General features: G+C 46.6%; 1 protein-coding gene across 1 annotated transcript in view; it reads right to left on the reverse strand.

Moving 5' to 3' along the window:
* The window catches only part of slc7a5 (solute carrier family 7 member 5), a 20127-nt gene that overhangs the window by 5121 nt on the left and 6 nt on the right, over nt 1-15000 (reverse strand). Inside the window, 9 exon segments of the mRNA XM_060060194.1 lie at nt 622-771; nt 2533-2629; nt 3208-3311; nt 3598-3721; nt 4669-4713; nt 4953-5058; nt 10427-10552; nt 14179-14374; nt 14376-15000. The exon segment at nt 14376-15000 is cut by the window's right edge and continues 6 nt beyond it. Coding sequence (XP_059916177.1) covers nt 622-771; nt 2533-2629; nt 3208-3311; nt 3598-3721; nt 4669-4713; nt 4953-5058; nt 10427-10552; nt 14179-14374; nt 14376-14744 — 1317 coding nt within the window. The 5' untranslated portion in view covers nt 14745-15000.

Raw genomic sequence — 15000 nt, forward strand, 5'->3', positions numbered from 1 at the left:
TATAGAAACGAGTTACCTACAGCTGAGCTAACGTTATTCACCGTAGTTCTAAAGGGAACTACTTTTCGAGGGAGATGAACTTAAACAGAGAATACATTTAATAAGCATGCAATACGAATAAGAAAAAGGCTAATTATTAAAGTATTTGAATTGTTTTATTATGTTGGCCGGCGAGAAGTAGAATAAACGGAATAATCACCATCACTCATCACTCGTGGACGGTAAGCCGTCCACGAGCCGGGCATATCAAACTGTTTATTGCCCTGCCTTGAGGAGGATAAGAGGGGGTAGGACCAGAAAAGTTTTTAACTTCTTCCTATCCCTTTTGAACATGAACTATGTTATTTGAGTTATGTATTTGTTGCTTAGGATCGTGAGGATCCCATTTGTTTGTTTTTAATTTATTTATTTCCTTTTTTACTGCTCAATTGTTTTTGTTTGTATTATTATTTTTTTAACCATAAAAATTATTCCTTACTTATTAGACACTTTGTGTGCAACCTTCCCACCTGAAGTGTGCTCTCGTCTTTTTCTGCCCCATGGTTATTTCCAGAGTTACACACACGAGCCAATTGACCAAGGAAACCAGCCGCTATCGCTCCGTCTCTCTCCCCTCCTCACCTTGATCGGCCTCTCCAGCTCAGGCTTCTTGTACCGCAGCCACATCATTCCCACGATCGCCATGGCGATGCAGAGCCAGTTGAAGAAGCTGAAGAAGTTGATGACGGAGAAGATGTCATTGGAGAAGGCGTAGAGGAGGGTCATGGCACACTGTGGAGGGAAGAGAGGGAGGGGGGGGAGAGAGGAAAAGGAGAGAGGGGGAGAGAGGGAGGAGAACGAGAGAGGCGGAGAAAGGGAGGAGAGAGAGGGGGAGGGAGGAGAACGAGAGAGGGGGAGAGAGGGAGGAGAACGAGAGAGGGGGAGAAAGGGAGGAGAGAGAGGGGGAGAGAGGGAGAACGAGAGAGAGGGGGAGAGGGAGGAGAACGAGAGGGGGAGAGAGATGAGAGAGGGGGGGAAAGGAGGAGAGAGAGGGGGAGAGAGGTAGGAGAACGAGAGTGAGGGGAGGAAGGGAGGATAGAGGGGAGAAAGGGGAGAAAAAGGGAGGAGAAGGAGAGAGAGGGGGAGAAAGGGAGGAGAGAGAGGGGGAGAGAGGGAGGAGAACGAGAGGAGAGAGGGGAGAGAAAGGGAGGAGAAGGAGAGAGAGGGGGAGAAAGGGAGAAGGAGAGAGAGGGGGAGTTATTCGCTGTATGGTTGTGAGGGCAGAATGAGTTTTTTCAAAACGTCACTTTTTCAGATTGTCTGCGGTGTATGTGGCATTGACATGGTAGTTATCTGGGCTCCAACAGTCCCACTACGTCATAGCAGAGCTACTGAGGGCAGGCGGCACAGAGCACGGCCCAGAAACAGAAACATGAAAGGGATTCAGTTACACTTGTTGTGGAGAGGCTCTATTGATGATGGCCGTTTGTGCGAGTGGATTAAGCTTTCAGAAGGGATTCTAATAAGTGTAATTCTAAAGTGGCCAGTCTTGATGCTGCGGGTGGAAACCCTTACACACATATCATTCAGAACAGTGGTGTCAAGACACGATGTTCAAGCTTCAAGAAGGGATTTCAAGTGTGTTTCTACAGTGGTCAGTCTTCATGGTGGTAGGTTGAAACCCTTACAGACCTATTTTAGCGTGTTATCAGGTGAATGTTACTAGTGTTGGCCGAGTTTGGCCCGATTACGCGACCCTATTGGTCAGAAGAAATATGAATATATCAGACGTTAGATTAGCAATCTAAAGCCTGATCTGTAAGACTAGCATGGCAGTGACTCCAGAGCTGCAGTGACTCCAGTGCTGCAGTGACTCCAGTGCTGCAGTGACTCCAGTGCTGCAGTGACTCTAGTGCTGCTGCAGTGACTCTAGTGCTGCAGTGACTCCAGTGCTGCAGTGACTCTAGTGCTGCAGTGACTCCAGTGCTGCAGTGACTCTAGTGCTGCAGTGACTCTAGTGCTGCTGCAGTGACTCCAGTGCTGCAGTGACTCCAGTGCTGCAGTGACTCCAGTGCTGCAGTGACTCCAGTGCTGCTGCAGTGACTCCAGTGCTGCAGTGACTCCAGTGCTGCAGTGACTCTAGTGCTGCAGTGACTCCAGTGCTGCAGTGACTCCAGTGCTGCAGTGACTCTAGTGCTGCAGTGACTCTAGTGCTGCTGCAGTGACTCCAGTAATGCAGTGACTCGAGTGCTGCTGCAGTGACTCCAGTGCTGCAGTGACTCTAGTGCTGCAGTGACTCTAGTGCTGCTGCAGTGACTCCAGTGCTGCAGTGACTCTAGTGCTGCAGTGACTCTAGTGCTGCAGTGACTCCAGTGCTGCAGTGACTCCAGTGCTGCAGTGACTCTAGTGCTGCAGTGACTCTAGTGCTGCAGTGACTCCAGTGCTGCAGTGACTCCAGTGCTGCAGTGACTCTAGTGCTGCAGTGACTCTAGTGCTGCAGTGACTCCAGTGCTGCGGTGCATAGTGTGAGAGGGGGGGTGGGGGGGGGCGTACGGTGAAGATGAGGGAGGGCAGAGGTGTCAGCAGTGTGGGGTGGATCATGGACAGCAGGCTGGGCAGGTGACCTTCCCTGGAACCAACGAAGAACAACCTGCGAGAAAGGGAGCACAGACGTTAACATGGTTTAGGTACGAGCGTCATCCTCTACAGCTAAGCCTGTGTACGAGTAGCCTGGCTCCGCCCGCCTAAGTACTGGGTCGGCGGTATGTTAGTGGGTGTTCGCCGTCCAAATTGTCTGCGTCCAATCAGCGAACAGAGGGCGTGGCTGAGAACAATGCCGTTAAAGTCAGCTCTCGTTGACGGACATCTTCACGCGCCGTGTTTGGTTTGTTTACAGCTTGCATGCAACGGGATTCCCGGCCAAACGTTAGCGATGGGTTACGGAAGATCCAGAGTGGCACTGGGCAGATCCAATAGGTTTAAACTTCAACAGACACCCGCCTTCAAGTGAGTTAACGTTTGTCAATTGAGTAGGTACAGACTCTCTGTGCAAATGAAATGAAGTACGAGAGTCTGGTAGGACCAGGCTAGGGTACGGGTATGTCATCTGTAAATGAGTTTGATGTAGTGAAAAGGTGTATTGTCCTTGCATGCTTGCGTGCATTCATGTAAATGAGTTTGATGTAGTGGGAGGAGTTCTGTGCGTGCGTGCGTGCGTGTTTTTCTAACCTGGAAGAGGTGAACAAAGAGCCATTGACTGATCCGAAGCAGGACAGGCCAACGAACACCGGGATGATCCACGCCATCGGACCCAAGTGGAAGTTTCCAAAGTCCTGTTCATTAGGACAGGAGACAGAACCAATCAGAGAGCAGAACAATAAAGAACACTGATCTGTTCATTAATACAGGAGACAGAACAGATCAGAGAGCAGAACAATAAAGAACACTGATCTGTTCATTAGGACAGGAGACAGAACAGATCAGAGAGCAGAACAATAAAGAACACTGATCTGTTCATTAAGACAGGAGAACAGATTGGAGAGCAAAACAATAAATAATACTGCACTATACAAATAAATATGCTATATTTTTGAGTTTGGGTGCATGGTGCACACTCACCACTGCCACAGCCTCCGAAACAAGCATCTGTTCAGGGGTGAGGGTGGTGAAGTAGGCCAGGTTGGTGAGGACGTACACCACGGTGACGATGGGTAGAGAGATGATGATGGCCAGAGGGAGATTCCTGAGTGAGTGAGAGAGAGTTAATTACGCAGAATAATTAGTAGTTTATAACAAGAGAGAAAGGGATTGTCCCAGAGTTTAAGCTGTCTGCAAATTGCAGAGCTGGTTTTCTTGGAGGTTGGTGATGTGCTGAAGCCTAAGGTTTGATGATACAGAGCTATCTAGCAAGGTTAAAGGAGCAGCAGGCAATTTCCTGTACAAAAATTAATTCAAAATGATCTAATTACTCATAAACTTCCAGCAGCCATCTGTTAATCCAATGTTCGGCCAAAAACACGAAATGCTATGAAAACCACATCTATTCTGTCATGAACTGTTCAACCCCCGGCCCAAATAATCGGCTAGTTAGGTAGCTACCAATCAGTAAAATCAAGTCACGTTCCTGGTTGCCTTTCTCTACCGAAATGCGCTGATCTACGCGTGCACGATTGGACGTCGTTTCAATTGAAGTCTGGGGGATGATTTATCCTTTTTTCTGTGTTTTCTAATTCTTGTGAGTTATTGGAATCTGCTCTAAATCTTGCTAACTACTCCTTTAATGAGCCTAACGTTTTTGTCTGTTTACCGTTGGAACAACCCATCCTAAGCATAGTGACTTAGGAGCAGTATAACAGGATAAACGGGAAGTACTTTCCCACTTTTCACATTTGTGAACCTAATTGCACACATAAAACCGATGTGCCTCCAGGTTTTTGAGCACTTTCATTTGATCTTTCTGTGTCTATTGACTCTATAGTGAGTAAATCATTAATATTGTGTATTAATCATTATTTTTATTAATAGTCCTTGCTTCCACTTGAATGCAAAGCACCTGTTCTATTTGCATTAACTATATGTCAATTCATTGAGGAGGATGAAGTTGGAGGTAAAGAGCTAAGCCTTTCCGTGTTTGGATAGTGGCGCATATAAGCTTTTATTTGGATTGTATCTTTTTATTTGATTGCTTACCTGTAAGGGTCTATCATCTCCTCTGTAACAAAGTTCAGGTAGTTCCTGAAATCAGAAGACATCTTTATTCAATACCACACTCATAAAAAATGCGTTTATTTTGAATTACTTAAATGCTTTTGTAACTGAGAAGTAAACAATTCAAACAATAACTACCGGTACAGAATTTAGAGCAGAGTAGAAAAGTAATAACAGAAACCAAATATTATCGAAGGCATCGGGTCAAAATGCGAGTAGGAGGCCTGATTCAACGTACGCTTCTGAAGGTGATTATGGTCCCTTACCAGCCACCGTATGCAAACAGTCCGCTGTAGAGAGCAAGACCGATGTTGCCAAAGTCATAGTTGGAGCCCTCAAAGGAGTTTTCTGGAAGCAGGCCGACTGTATCTCCTGGTAGACAGACAAGACGATTGGACGGTTTAATTACCATCAAGATATAAGTCGAGGGCCGCTGTCCGAACACACCCTGTGGATTTCATCACAGTGTGTGGGCGCACATCCAACTCAATGGTCTGGTTGCCATGGTTATCCAGTCTGATTGGTGCGGTGTACAGCGATTTAGACGATTACAGAGCAGCCGTCACAAAATGCACAGGACAGAAAACCTCGGGGAGCTGGAGGCTGATCAGAGATTGACCCCCGGTGAAACAGGGAGGCCTAGGTCTCTAAACCAGGGCGTGTCCCGGGCATGGCCTGGGTCATGACCTGGGGCAGAAGAGATTTGGCTACATTCCTAACCCTTCCCCATGACACACATACACAGACAGATACACACACACACACACACACACACACACACACACACAAAAACACACACACACACACACACACACACACACACACACACACACACACACACACACACACACACACACACAAAAACACACACACACACACACACACACACACACACACACACACACACACACACACACAAAAACACACACACATTCTCAGACACAGAGTCGGTTGTTAAACCAACAGCGTATGGCTGGGTTGGTACAGCAATGGGGGGGGGGGGGGGGTCCCATATTAGCCGTAAGCTCTTTGGTAGCGTGATTAGACCTACCCCTCCTACCCCTCCTCCTCCTACCACCACACTCACCAGCACCCCTCGCAGAGTCTCCCTCGTGTCTATTCTTCTGATTGTTAAAACCCGCAGGAAGCTAATTGCTGCTCATGTGAGCGTCGTTCCACCCACACCGCACCAACCCTCTCACTCGGCTTAAAAGGGCAATCATGTGAGTGTATGGTCCCACTAAGAACCCCCCCCCCCCCATCCACCCTCCTCCCGACCAAAACATCGCCGGCCCCTCCCTCCCCCTCGCCCCCACCCAATCAACTGCCACTTCTCAAAAACATCGTCATCTCACATCTCCCTCTCTGAACTCTTAATTTCTTCAATTTAAAAACTTCTGTGTCACACGGCATGCCCTACCTGTTGTTGAATCCAAACAGTGCAGTACCGTTGACGACTTGCTTTGATTGGCTAAATAATAAAGTAACAAAATAACTGTCAACAATGATCGATTATTTAAAGAGCAAATGTAAGTGGAAGAAAGTACTTTATTTATCACAAAATGAATATGAAGTGTGTGTGCAGTGCGCATGTGTGTGTGTGTATGTGGAAACAGTTGCAACAATGATTGTTCTGAATTTGGATAATTCCATATGATCTAGGCTCTAATAAAAGACCGAAAGCAGTAATTACATGCACTTCCCCCTGACTTAACCAGGATAAGGCATAACTCATGTTTTCTATTGAAAAACCCCAAAACGTGCTAACAACCAGACTTCCCCAATTCCTGGATTGAACTTAAGTTTTCGTCACATCTACACGTGTGGATATGAAAACATTGGATTTGTGTAGGACAACAGTGGAGCCGTGTTCAGTACCATTACAGGCTTTCATCGGATTAGGACAGGCACACCGCATGGAAGACACCCCACTGTCTGAACCGCTACCAAGAACTTGAACTTGTGGAACGAATCGGGAGACGACTATAAATTGAATGGTAGAACATTTATAATAACCGATTGCTGAAATTAATATACCAATGTGTCTTCTAACCTAAGTAAATCTCGCCACTTACCCACATGTGCAAACGAATGACACCTGATGAAAAATAACGTTTTGAGGCACGTTGAAAACTGCCACGATGCGAATATGAGGCGTATTCCTATAATTATCACCCCAGCGAAATGACAGAGGGAATATCCCATGTATATAAAGGTGATTAAAGTGGTAGTGCAATCTTTAATACATGCATGTTTCAGAGCCCTTTGTTTTTTAAGGTTGTTTCCTGGTTCAAAAACTAAAATAAGTGAGATGAATGATCGATACCACAAATAGAGATAATGATCATCTCTGCCTTGCCCTACAACTTGTACCGTGGCCATTGTGACTGTGACAAAGATACCCGGGTGTAATTGGTGAAATGGATTTATCTGAATACAATTAATGTCGAAAGGGAAATGGCGTTGTGTGTACAGTCCCACTCAACTCAATGATTTGTCATCTCATTGTCGTGTGAAAAAAAATCCCAACCGACGATTGTGTTCAACGTAAAAGGATCTTCATCAGCGCTGCTATTTATATTAGCGCCGTCGAGTGAAATTTGAATGGGAATACATAGCAGAAGATTGACAGTTCTGATACACGCGGCCTGCATGTGGTTTACTGGTCCGCACATAGAAACAACTCAGAGATGATTGTACAGGCAGAAGGGACCCCAAACAGGCAGAAGGGACCCCAAACAGAAAGGTCTGAGGTGTGTGACTGAGTATGTGTGTATGTGTGAGGGGGGGGGTTAAGGCTGTACAAAGTAGTAAGCCTACAGACAAATATGAAGGGGGGGGGGGGGATTTCTCGTGGTGCTTAAGAGCTTACAGAAGCGCCCTTATCCAGCACTGAACTTGGACTGAAAATAACAATAAACACAGACACACACACAAACACACGTAGAGCAAATTCATCAGTGTGAGAGTATTGCAGATAACAAAGTCCTGAACAGGTAAACGCAAGGTTTGATCATCCCTGAGAAAGATACCTTACCACTACCTGCTTAAATACGCTCAATCAGGGACCAAAATGTACTTTTAGAATATGGTCTTTTAACATGTAGATTTAAACGGGAACGAAAATGCGATGAATCTCGATTTCATGCGATTTTACACTAATTAAATCATACTTCTGAAAATGATATTCCACGTGTGTCAAGTCTGTTCAGCTAGATGTCACAAAATTTAAAAAAATGCACCTTGAATATTTATATTGGAACTGTTGCATATGGTGGTTCGTCTCTGGCAGTCGTCGGAACAAGACACAGAACTCACAGGCCGCGCTCCCCTCGCTCAGGGATGGAAATGTTCTTTTCACTCTTCGGACTTCCGTGTTTGGGATTCAACAGAAACATTCCAAGCCAAGATAAAAGATAAAAACAGCTGGAAGGAATTCAAAAGATAAAATTCCCCTTCTCCCTGCTGTAACACGCAGTGTTGAACGATTAAGGTAGAGCCATGGCCGGACGTTGCAACGCAATGACCAGGCAGTACTGTACCTGTTTGGGTTCTGCGTCAGGTTTATGTTAGCGGACCAATCACAGACCTTGCTGCTGCGTCGCCTCGACGCAAGGTTACAATTTTTGGGAGGCGCACGTCGGGCCCTTGCGGTGGACGCAAGGAGGGTCCGAAGGACGTAAGGGGTCCGTAAACCCCCTTGCGCTGCGTAAAAAGGAGCTTGTTCGCATACCAAAGAAGCTGTTTTGATAACGGTATCCATTAGATAAAAGCATTGGCTCATTAAGATAAACAGTCGCCGGTTTCATACACACGTCCTCAGCTGAGCCTTCCGTCCAGGCAACGCAACGGCAAGAGATGTGATTGGTCCGCTCACTAAAACCCGACGCAGAACCAAAACAGGTTATGGACTGCGTTGAAGCGTCCGCGTGGTCGTTACGTCGGGTCGACGTGGAACCATAACGTAGCCTTCAGACCACCCACGAGGCGGTCTGGAGTCTGGGGCAAACACCGCTGATTCTCTCAGCGGTGTTTACGCAAATGTGTTCGAAGTTCCGTTTGAGTGTTTAGATATATATAGAGAGAGGAAGTGAGATCTGATCACAAGCTCCCCACTGGATTCACGCGTGGAACAGCATTCTATTGCCATGTGTGGACTGACAAACTCACAGCTGTCCACTGCCGATTGGAGGCTCGGTGTAAACAGGACCAAAGTTGCAGTTTCTGTGTGAGGTGTCGAACACCAGGCAAGGAACGTAAGAAGGGAAGTGAAGTACGTCTGGCATTTCGGCCGTGTGCTATTCTCGGTCCTAACTCCATGCCAGTTGGTGGCAGTAATGCACCCTAACATTGTATGCCAAATCCATAAAATCTACTCGCACAACCTCGTCTCAAAACATGCATCCATTCTGTGTCTGGAGCTTGCACAATAGGAGCACTTGCTTTGGTTACAGTCCACACGGTCACAACACTTTAATGCTCCTATGTAAAAAAAGACTGAATACGGCTTAAGGCAGCAGAACATTATTCTCCTAATTCTCCTCACATCATATTATCTCTCTTTGAGACATTATTAGTGGTCCATTACTGATTTTGTATCAGACAACCGGTGCCTAGTGTGAACTACAGTAGTGTACTGTGTTTCTCTGTAGCCTTGTACTACGGAAATGCTCCCAAAGAATCGTGTGACCTTAATGAGCACTGGGCTACTCTCCAGTAGGCAGCAACAGGTAATCCACTTCAACACGGCCTATTCTCTGGTGGAATTAAGGACGGTTACCAAACAAGGCTGGCACCAGATTTGGTTATGGGAAGCGTACCTTCTTTCTGGCACCAATGTGGCAAAGAGCTTTGCACATTTGCACACAAATGAATAGATGGTGACAATGACAGTGTGATTGTAACTACACACGACAGGAAATCACCTTTCTATATGGTCCGAGCTTCATTTTCAAGAAAACCTGCATAGCTCACAGGCTAAGGTGTTGTTGATCCTGTAGATCAAACCACAGAGCACTACACTCGCCACTCGCCCACACCTGGAGGAGCTGAATGATGGTTGGTTACACAAAACCATTCCTGTTGGTCAGTGTAGTCGAGCCACATACAAATACAATGGGTGCACATTTGGGCCAATTGGTCATTACGATGTTTCACTTCTTAGGATTAGTTGGGATGACTTGGTGTGTGACCGGTCTCAGGGGTCCTCAGAGACACTGCGCTGAAAAGCCCATAGAGTGTGTCCAAACATCTTGGGAGATTCGGTTTGCCAAGGAATTGGCTCTGTACTGATTTAAATTCTTCTTCTTCTTTTCTTCATTTCCAGCCTTCAAGGCCCGTGGAAGTGCTATCTTTTAGGATTAGATGAGATTACTTGATGTGGGAGCCGTTTCAGGGGACATTCGGAGACACTAGGCCGGCTTGCCAGGCGCCGTTGGGTGTCCATTTATTTTAAACCACGTTGTTTCATCTTGTGTCTTGTTGTGCCTAAAGTCCAATGCGCAGCGCCGTGTCGAGAGAGACACAAATATATCCACGTTTCCGCGCCAAGATACACTATTTGAGGTCGGGGGAAAATGTAGAGCCCTGCTACATCGGCGATCAGGCGTACCCCAGATGAAACAAGTGTATCCTCTCTATCATTTGGCTAGTGCTACAAACAAGCCAATGGGTGCTCTGTGTGCTTTGGGCTCTAGATGTGCATGCTGCTGGACCCTCTGTTGGGGCCTAACTGACTTACCTTTCCCAATCTGCACAAAGCCAATGATGATGATCATGCCCAGGGCCAGCAGCTTGGCGGCCGCGAAGAAGTCCTGCACCCGTGTGGCGGCCTTCACGCTGTAGCAGTTCACAAAGGTCAGGATCACTGAGCACATGGGGAGAGAGAGAGAGAGAGGTTAATGTAGAGAGAGGGGGGGGGGGGGGGGGGAGAGAGAGAGAGGGAGAGAGAGACAGAGAGAGAGAGGGAGAGAGACAGAGGTTAATGTAGAGAGAGGGGGGGGGGAGAGAGAGAGGGAGAGAGACAGAGGTTAATGTAGAGAGAGGGGGGGGGAGAGAGAGGGAGAGAGAGGGAGGGAGAGGGAGAGACAGAGAGTGAGAGAGAGAGAGAGAGAGAGAGAGAGAGAGAGAGAGGGAGAGAGACAGAGAGAATGAGACAGAGGGAGAGAGAGAGAGTGGGAGAGAGAGAGAATGAGAAAGACAGAGAGATTGAGAGGGAGAGGGAGACAGAGGTAATGTAGAGAGCGATAGGGAGAGAGAGAAAGAGAGAGGGAGAAAGAGAAAGAGGGAGAGAGAGACAGAGAATGAGACAGAGAGAGAATGAGACAGAGAGAGAGAGAGGGGGGAGAGGAGAGACGGAGAATGAGACATAGAGAGAGAGAGAGGGGGAGAGAGAGAGAGAGAGAGAGAGAGAGAGAGAGAGAGAGAGAGAGAGAGAGAGAGAGAGAGAGAGAGAGAGAGAGAGAGAGAGAGAGAGTTTTATTTTATTTTAACAAATGGAAGCAACAACCTCTCTGAGAAGGTTGGTAAACCAGTTGATTGGGTCTGGTTTAAACTCTGAAGCAAATCTAATTGCTCTTAGTTAATAGCCAGCTCTATTCAGGACCTTCAAACTCATGAATCCTTCGGGCACCCCTCTACTCTAAATGAGTTGATTAATGAGCTGGACTAATTAATAACCCTTGTTGGGGTGGGGGGGGGGGGCTGGAGCCAGTGGGCTGGATGTGGTGAATAGTGTCCGGGACTGTGTGTCTTCCTGTTAACACCAGTAAACATTCACATTCCTGTGTGTGTCTAGATGATGGGAAGAATGTCTTTACAAATTGAATCGACTTGTGTTGTTCACACATTCACCGGTTCGCCACTCTTAAACCCTTACGGAGAGATTCACGCTTTAAAAAGACTTTAAACAATATTCTGTTCATATTTAGCTTACATCGTGTTGCTTTATCTCATGAATGCATTTTCCTCACCGAGTCACTTGCCTTGCATGTGCAAATATGCAAATTAAATAACTGATTCTGTTTCTAAAAGGAACAGCTACAAATTATATCTGGCCCTGCTTATGAACGGCCTCATCCGTGACAGTTTTCAGCTATCAACAGACCAAAGAGGACTCCCTCTCGCTTCGAACTGCTTCCTTCGTCAACACTTCAGAAGGTTTTTATATTTTTATGGAGATGAATTGTTATAAATTTCTTAGACCACTTGGGCACTGACAAAATTAAATATACTGTTTGCGTTAAATTAAGTTGAAAGAAGGCTTCTCAAAGTTTAGTTTTTAGTATAAGGCAGCTTTTTTTACATAAAATACATAAATGGGCAAAAACTTTAAATTGAAAGATGTCAGATGAGTTTGTTGATGATGCTCACAATCTCGCTTTGTGTTTGTCTGTTTGTGTCTTTTTGTGTTTGTGTGTATGTGTGTGTGTGTGTGTGTGTGTGTGTGTGTGTGTGTGTGTGTGTGTGTGTGTGTGTGTGTGTGTGTGTGTGTGTGTGTGTGTGTGTGTGTGTGTGTGTGTGTGTGTGTGTGTGTACGTGTGTTTGGAATGAAAGACAATCCCATAGAAAACGGTTGGGATGGGACTTCACAGAAATGGGGAAATTCCTCGCAGCCATCGCCCTCCCTTTCTTTCTTTGGCACACACATATACACACACACACACACACACACACACACACACACACACACACACACACACACACACACACACACACACACACACACACACACACACACACACACACACACACACACACACACACTTCGGTGTTTGAGCTGGCCCCATGAGCGAGGCTCCGTCTATTAAAAGTGATTAACAAAGAAGCGGTTCCTACAAAGTTCCTAAATCAGGCTAGGGGCCACAAGAGAAAGCCTCAATACAATGGGACTCAGTGTTAACGGGAAACACGCGCGCACGCACGCACGCACGCACACACGCAAAAACCAGGGAGTACATTAGACTATTGGCCAGGACCAACGTGGCACAGAACAAAATCACTTTTTTATCACAATTTCTGACCGGTTCTTTGCTGTTATCATCTTGATTTGTGTGGACATAAAATAAACATCTATGAGTATCAACACATGCTTGTCAATAGTCATACATGGTCCAAGGCACACAAACAGAAAGACACTCACACCAAGATCCCTGGAACCACCCTATTAGGACAATTTACCGTGCACACAATGGGTTTATGCTCCATAAAAGACCAGTTATTACTACTGGGAGATGTGTGTGTGTAACATGGCTGTTATTCACATCGGGTGGGTTAGGGTCCCTCGTGTGCAGTCATGTGTTGCCCTTCTGGCTTCAGAACTCTACAGGTCACTGTGGGGATGAGGCACTAGCACTAGTGGACAGAGATCGACACACAGTCTTCACACATACGCGACTATTTTGCTTCCTTAACGTTGCCATATACATGCCACTATGCGTAGGTGCAAACACTAATATGTCGGAGTCGAACATAAACATTAAAAACACCCAAGAGGCTAACCCCCTCAGAGACTAATTAGAATACAAGGCTAGCAAGATTTAGAACCTGCTAATCCAGGGTTAATCTCACTCACACACACACACACACACACACGGAAATCCGTAAACAGAACTCGTAGCCTTATCAGTGTACCTCTCAAAATGCCTACAGAGTAAATGATCTTGAAGCAACGAGGTGGTTTATAGAAACTGTGTGGAGCATTTGTTTTGTCTCATCTAGATTAAGCTGATTTACGAACGACACCCAAACCGGGTGAACGCTGAGACGTGGACGAGCCCGAACAATACCTCAAAGTCCTTCAAATGTATATTAGGAAACATTACACATTTTAGCAGCAGGGATTCGTCGTATTACGACTATTAACAAAAAGTTAATAAAACGTAGACACGATTTCTTTGACGTAGCACGTGGGTTACGTTGACGCACCCTTAGGATGATGAAATAACGCGGCATGTTGTCCAAGAAACAAGCCATGTGGTCTTGGCCGGGCATGCTTTGATGATGGTGAAACATAACACCCGTATGAGGGCGTTATGCGTCACTTTGGGACTTATTTTGTAATTATTTATTCCTAATTAGAAAAGCCAAGATGTATGCTAGTATAGGAGGAGGGCGAAGGATGGGCGACTCGAAGCTCGGTCCGCTGGAGGTCCCAAGTTCAACCTAGTGAAGTGCGCCCATCCTCAGACCATAGAGCCCAAATAGCCTTCTACAACTGCTGGACCACTGGCAAATAATAATAATCATCATCAAAATATATATGATTATTATTATTAATAAAGTATTATGATTTTTATCATTATTATTATTATTATTATTATTATTATTGCCGTATTATAAAAAATAGTAGGCATTTTGTTATTATGATCCACTCAATATATTCGGCCATGTACCCGCCTGGACAACTCCCATCACTAACAGCATTGCACAGGTTTAACATTCTCCCGTTTCGACACGCTGTATCAAGTGCCGCTCCCGAGCCTCACTACTTACAAATGCACAAACATGCCACCAACTTGGCCCCGTTCTCCGGCACCGGGCAGTCGGGGAATATGGGCTTGAGCAGGTAGGTGGCGAACACGTAAGCCACGATGTACTGCGAGGAAGGGCGAATGATGAGCAACTCGATCCAGAGTTTGAGGAACGCCAGCAGCGAGCCGTACACCTCGAGGATGTACGCATAGTCCCCCGCCGGACTTGGTGATGGTGGTCCCAAGTTCGGCGTAGCACAGAGCCCCCACGGTGGAGAAAACGCCGCACACTGTCCACACCACCAGCGATAGGCCGACGGAGCCGGCTTCCCTGACCACGCCGGTCGGGGTGACAAAGATGCCCGAGCCAATGATGGTGCCCACGATGATGGCGATGCCATTGACCAGAGTGATGGTCCTTTTCAGCACCACACCATCTTTCCCTTCTTCCTGTATGGTCTCCCCGCCGCCGGGGCTCGGCTCTCCGTTCTCTTTGCCGGTGCCCGGGGAGAGCATCCTCTCCGTGGCTTGTTTGTCCTCCTCTCTGTCAGCCGAGGAGCTCGAATTTCGTTTCTTTAAACTTGACATTGCTACGATTGTCCTTCCTTTTGGTGTTTTCTATACGAAGGAACACGCTTCCCGCCTAGATGTGGTCTCGCGCGTTCCCTGCTCGGCTCCTCTTCCCGCGACTCTCTGACTAGGATGCCGCCTCTGTTGAAACCCAGACACGAGGCGCGCGTGTTCCGTCAATGGTCTACAACCAGTTCATCCTATCGGAGCTCTACCCTGTCTACTTGCATTGGGACATTTACTAGACCGTGACGCGTCTCCAAGAAGCCTGTTA

Source organism: Gadus macrocephalus, chromosome 9 (genome assembly GCF_031168955.1).
Source record: "Gadus macrocephalus chromosome 9, ASM3116895v1".
Lineage (NCBI taxonomy): Eukaryota > Metazoa > Chordata > Actinopteri > Gadiformes > Gadidae > Gadus > Gadus macrocephalus.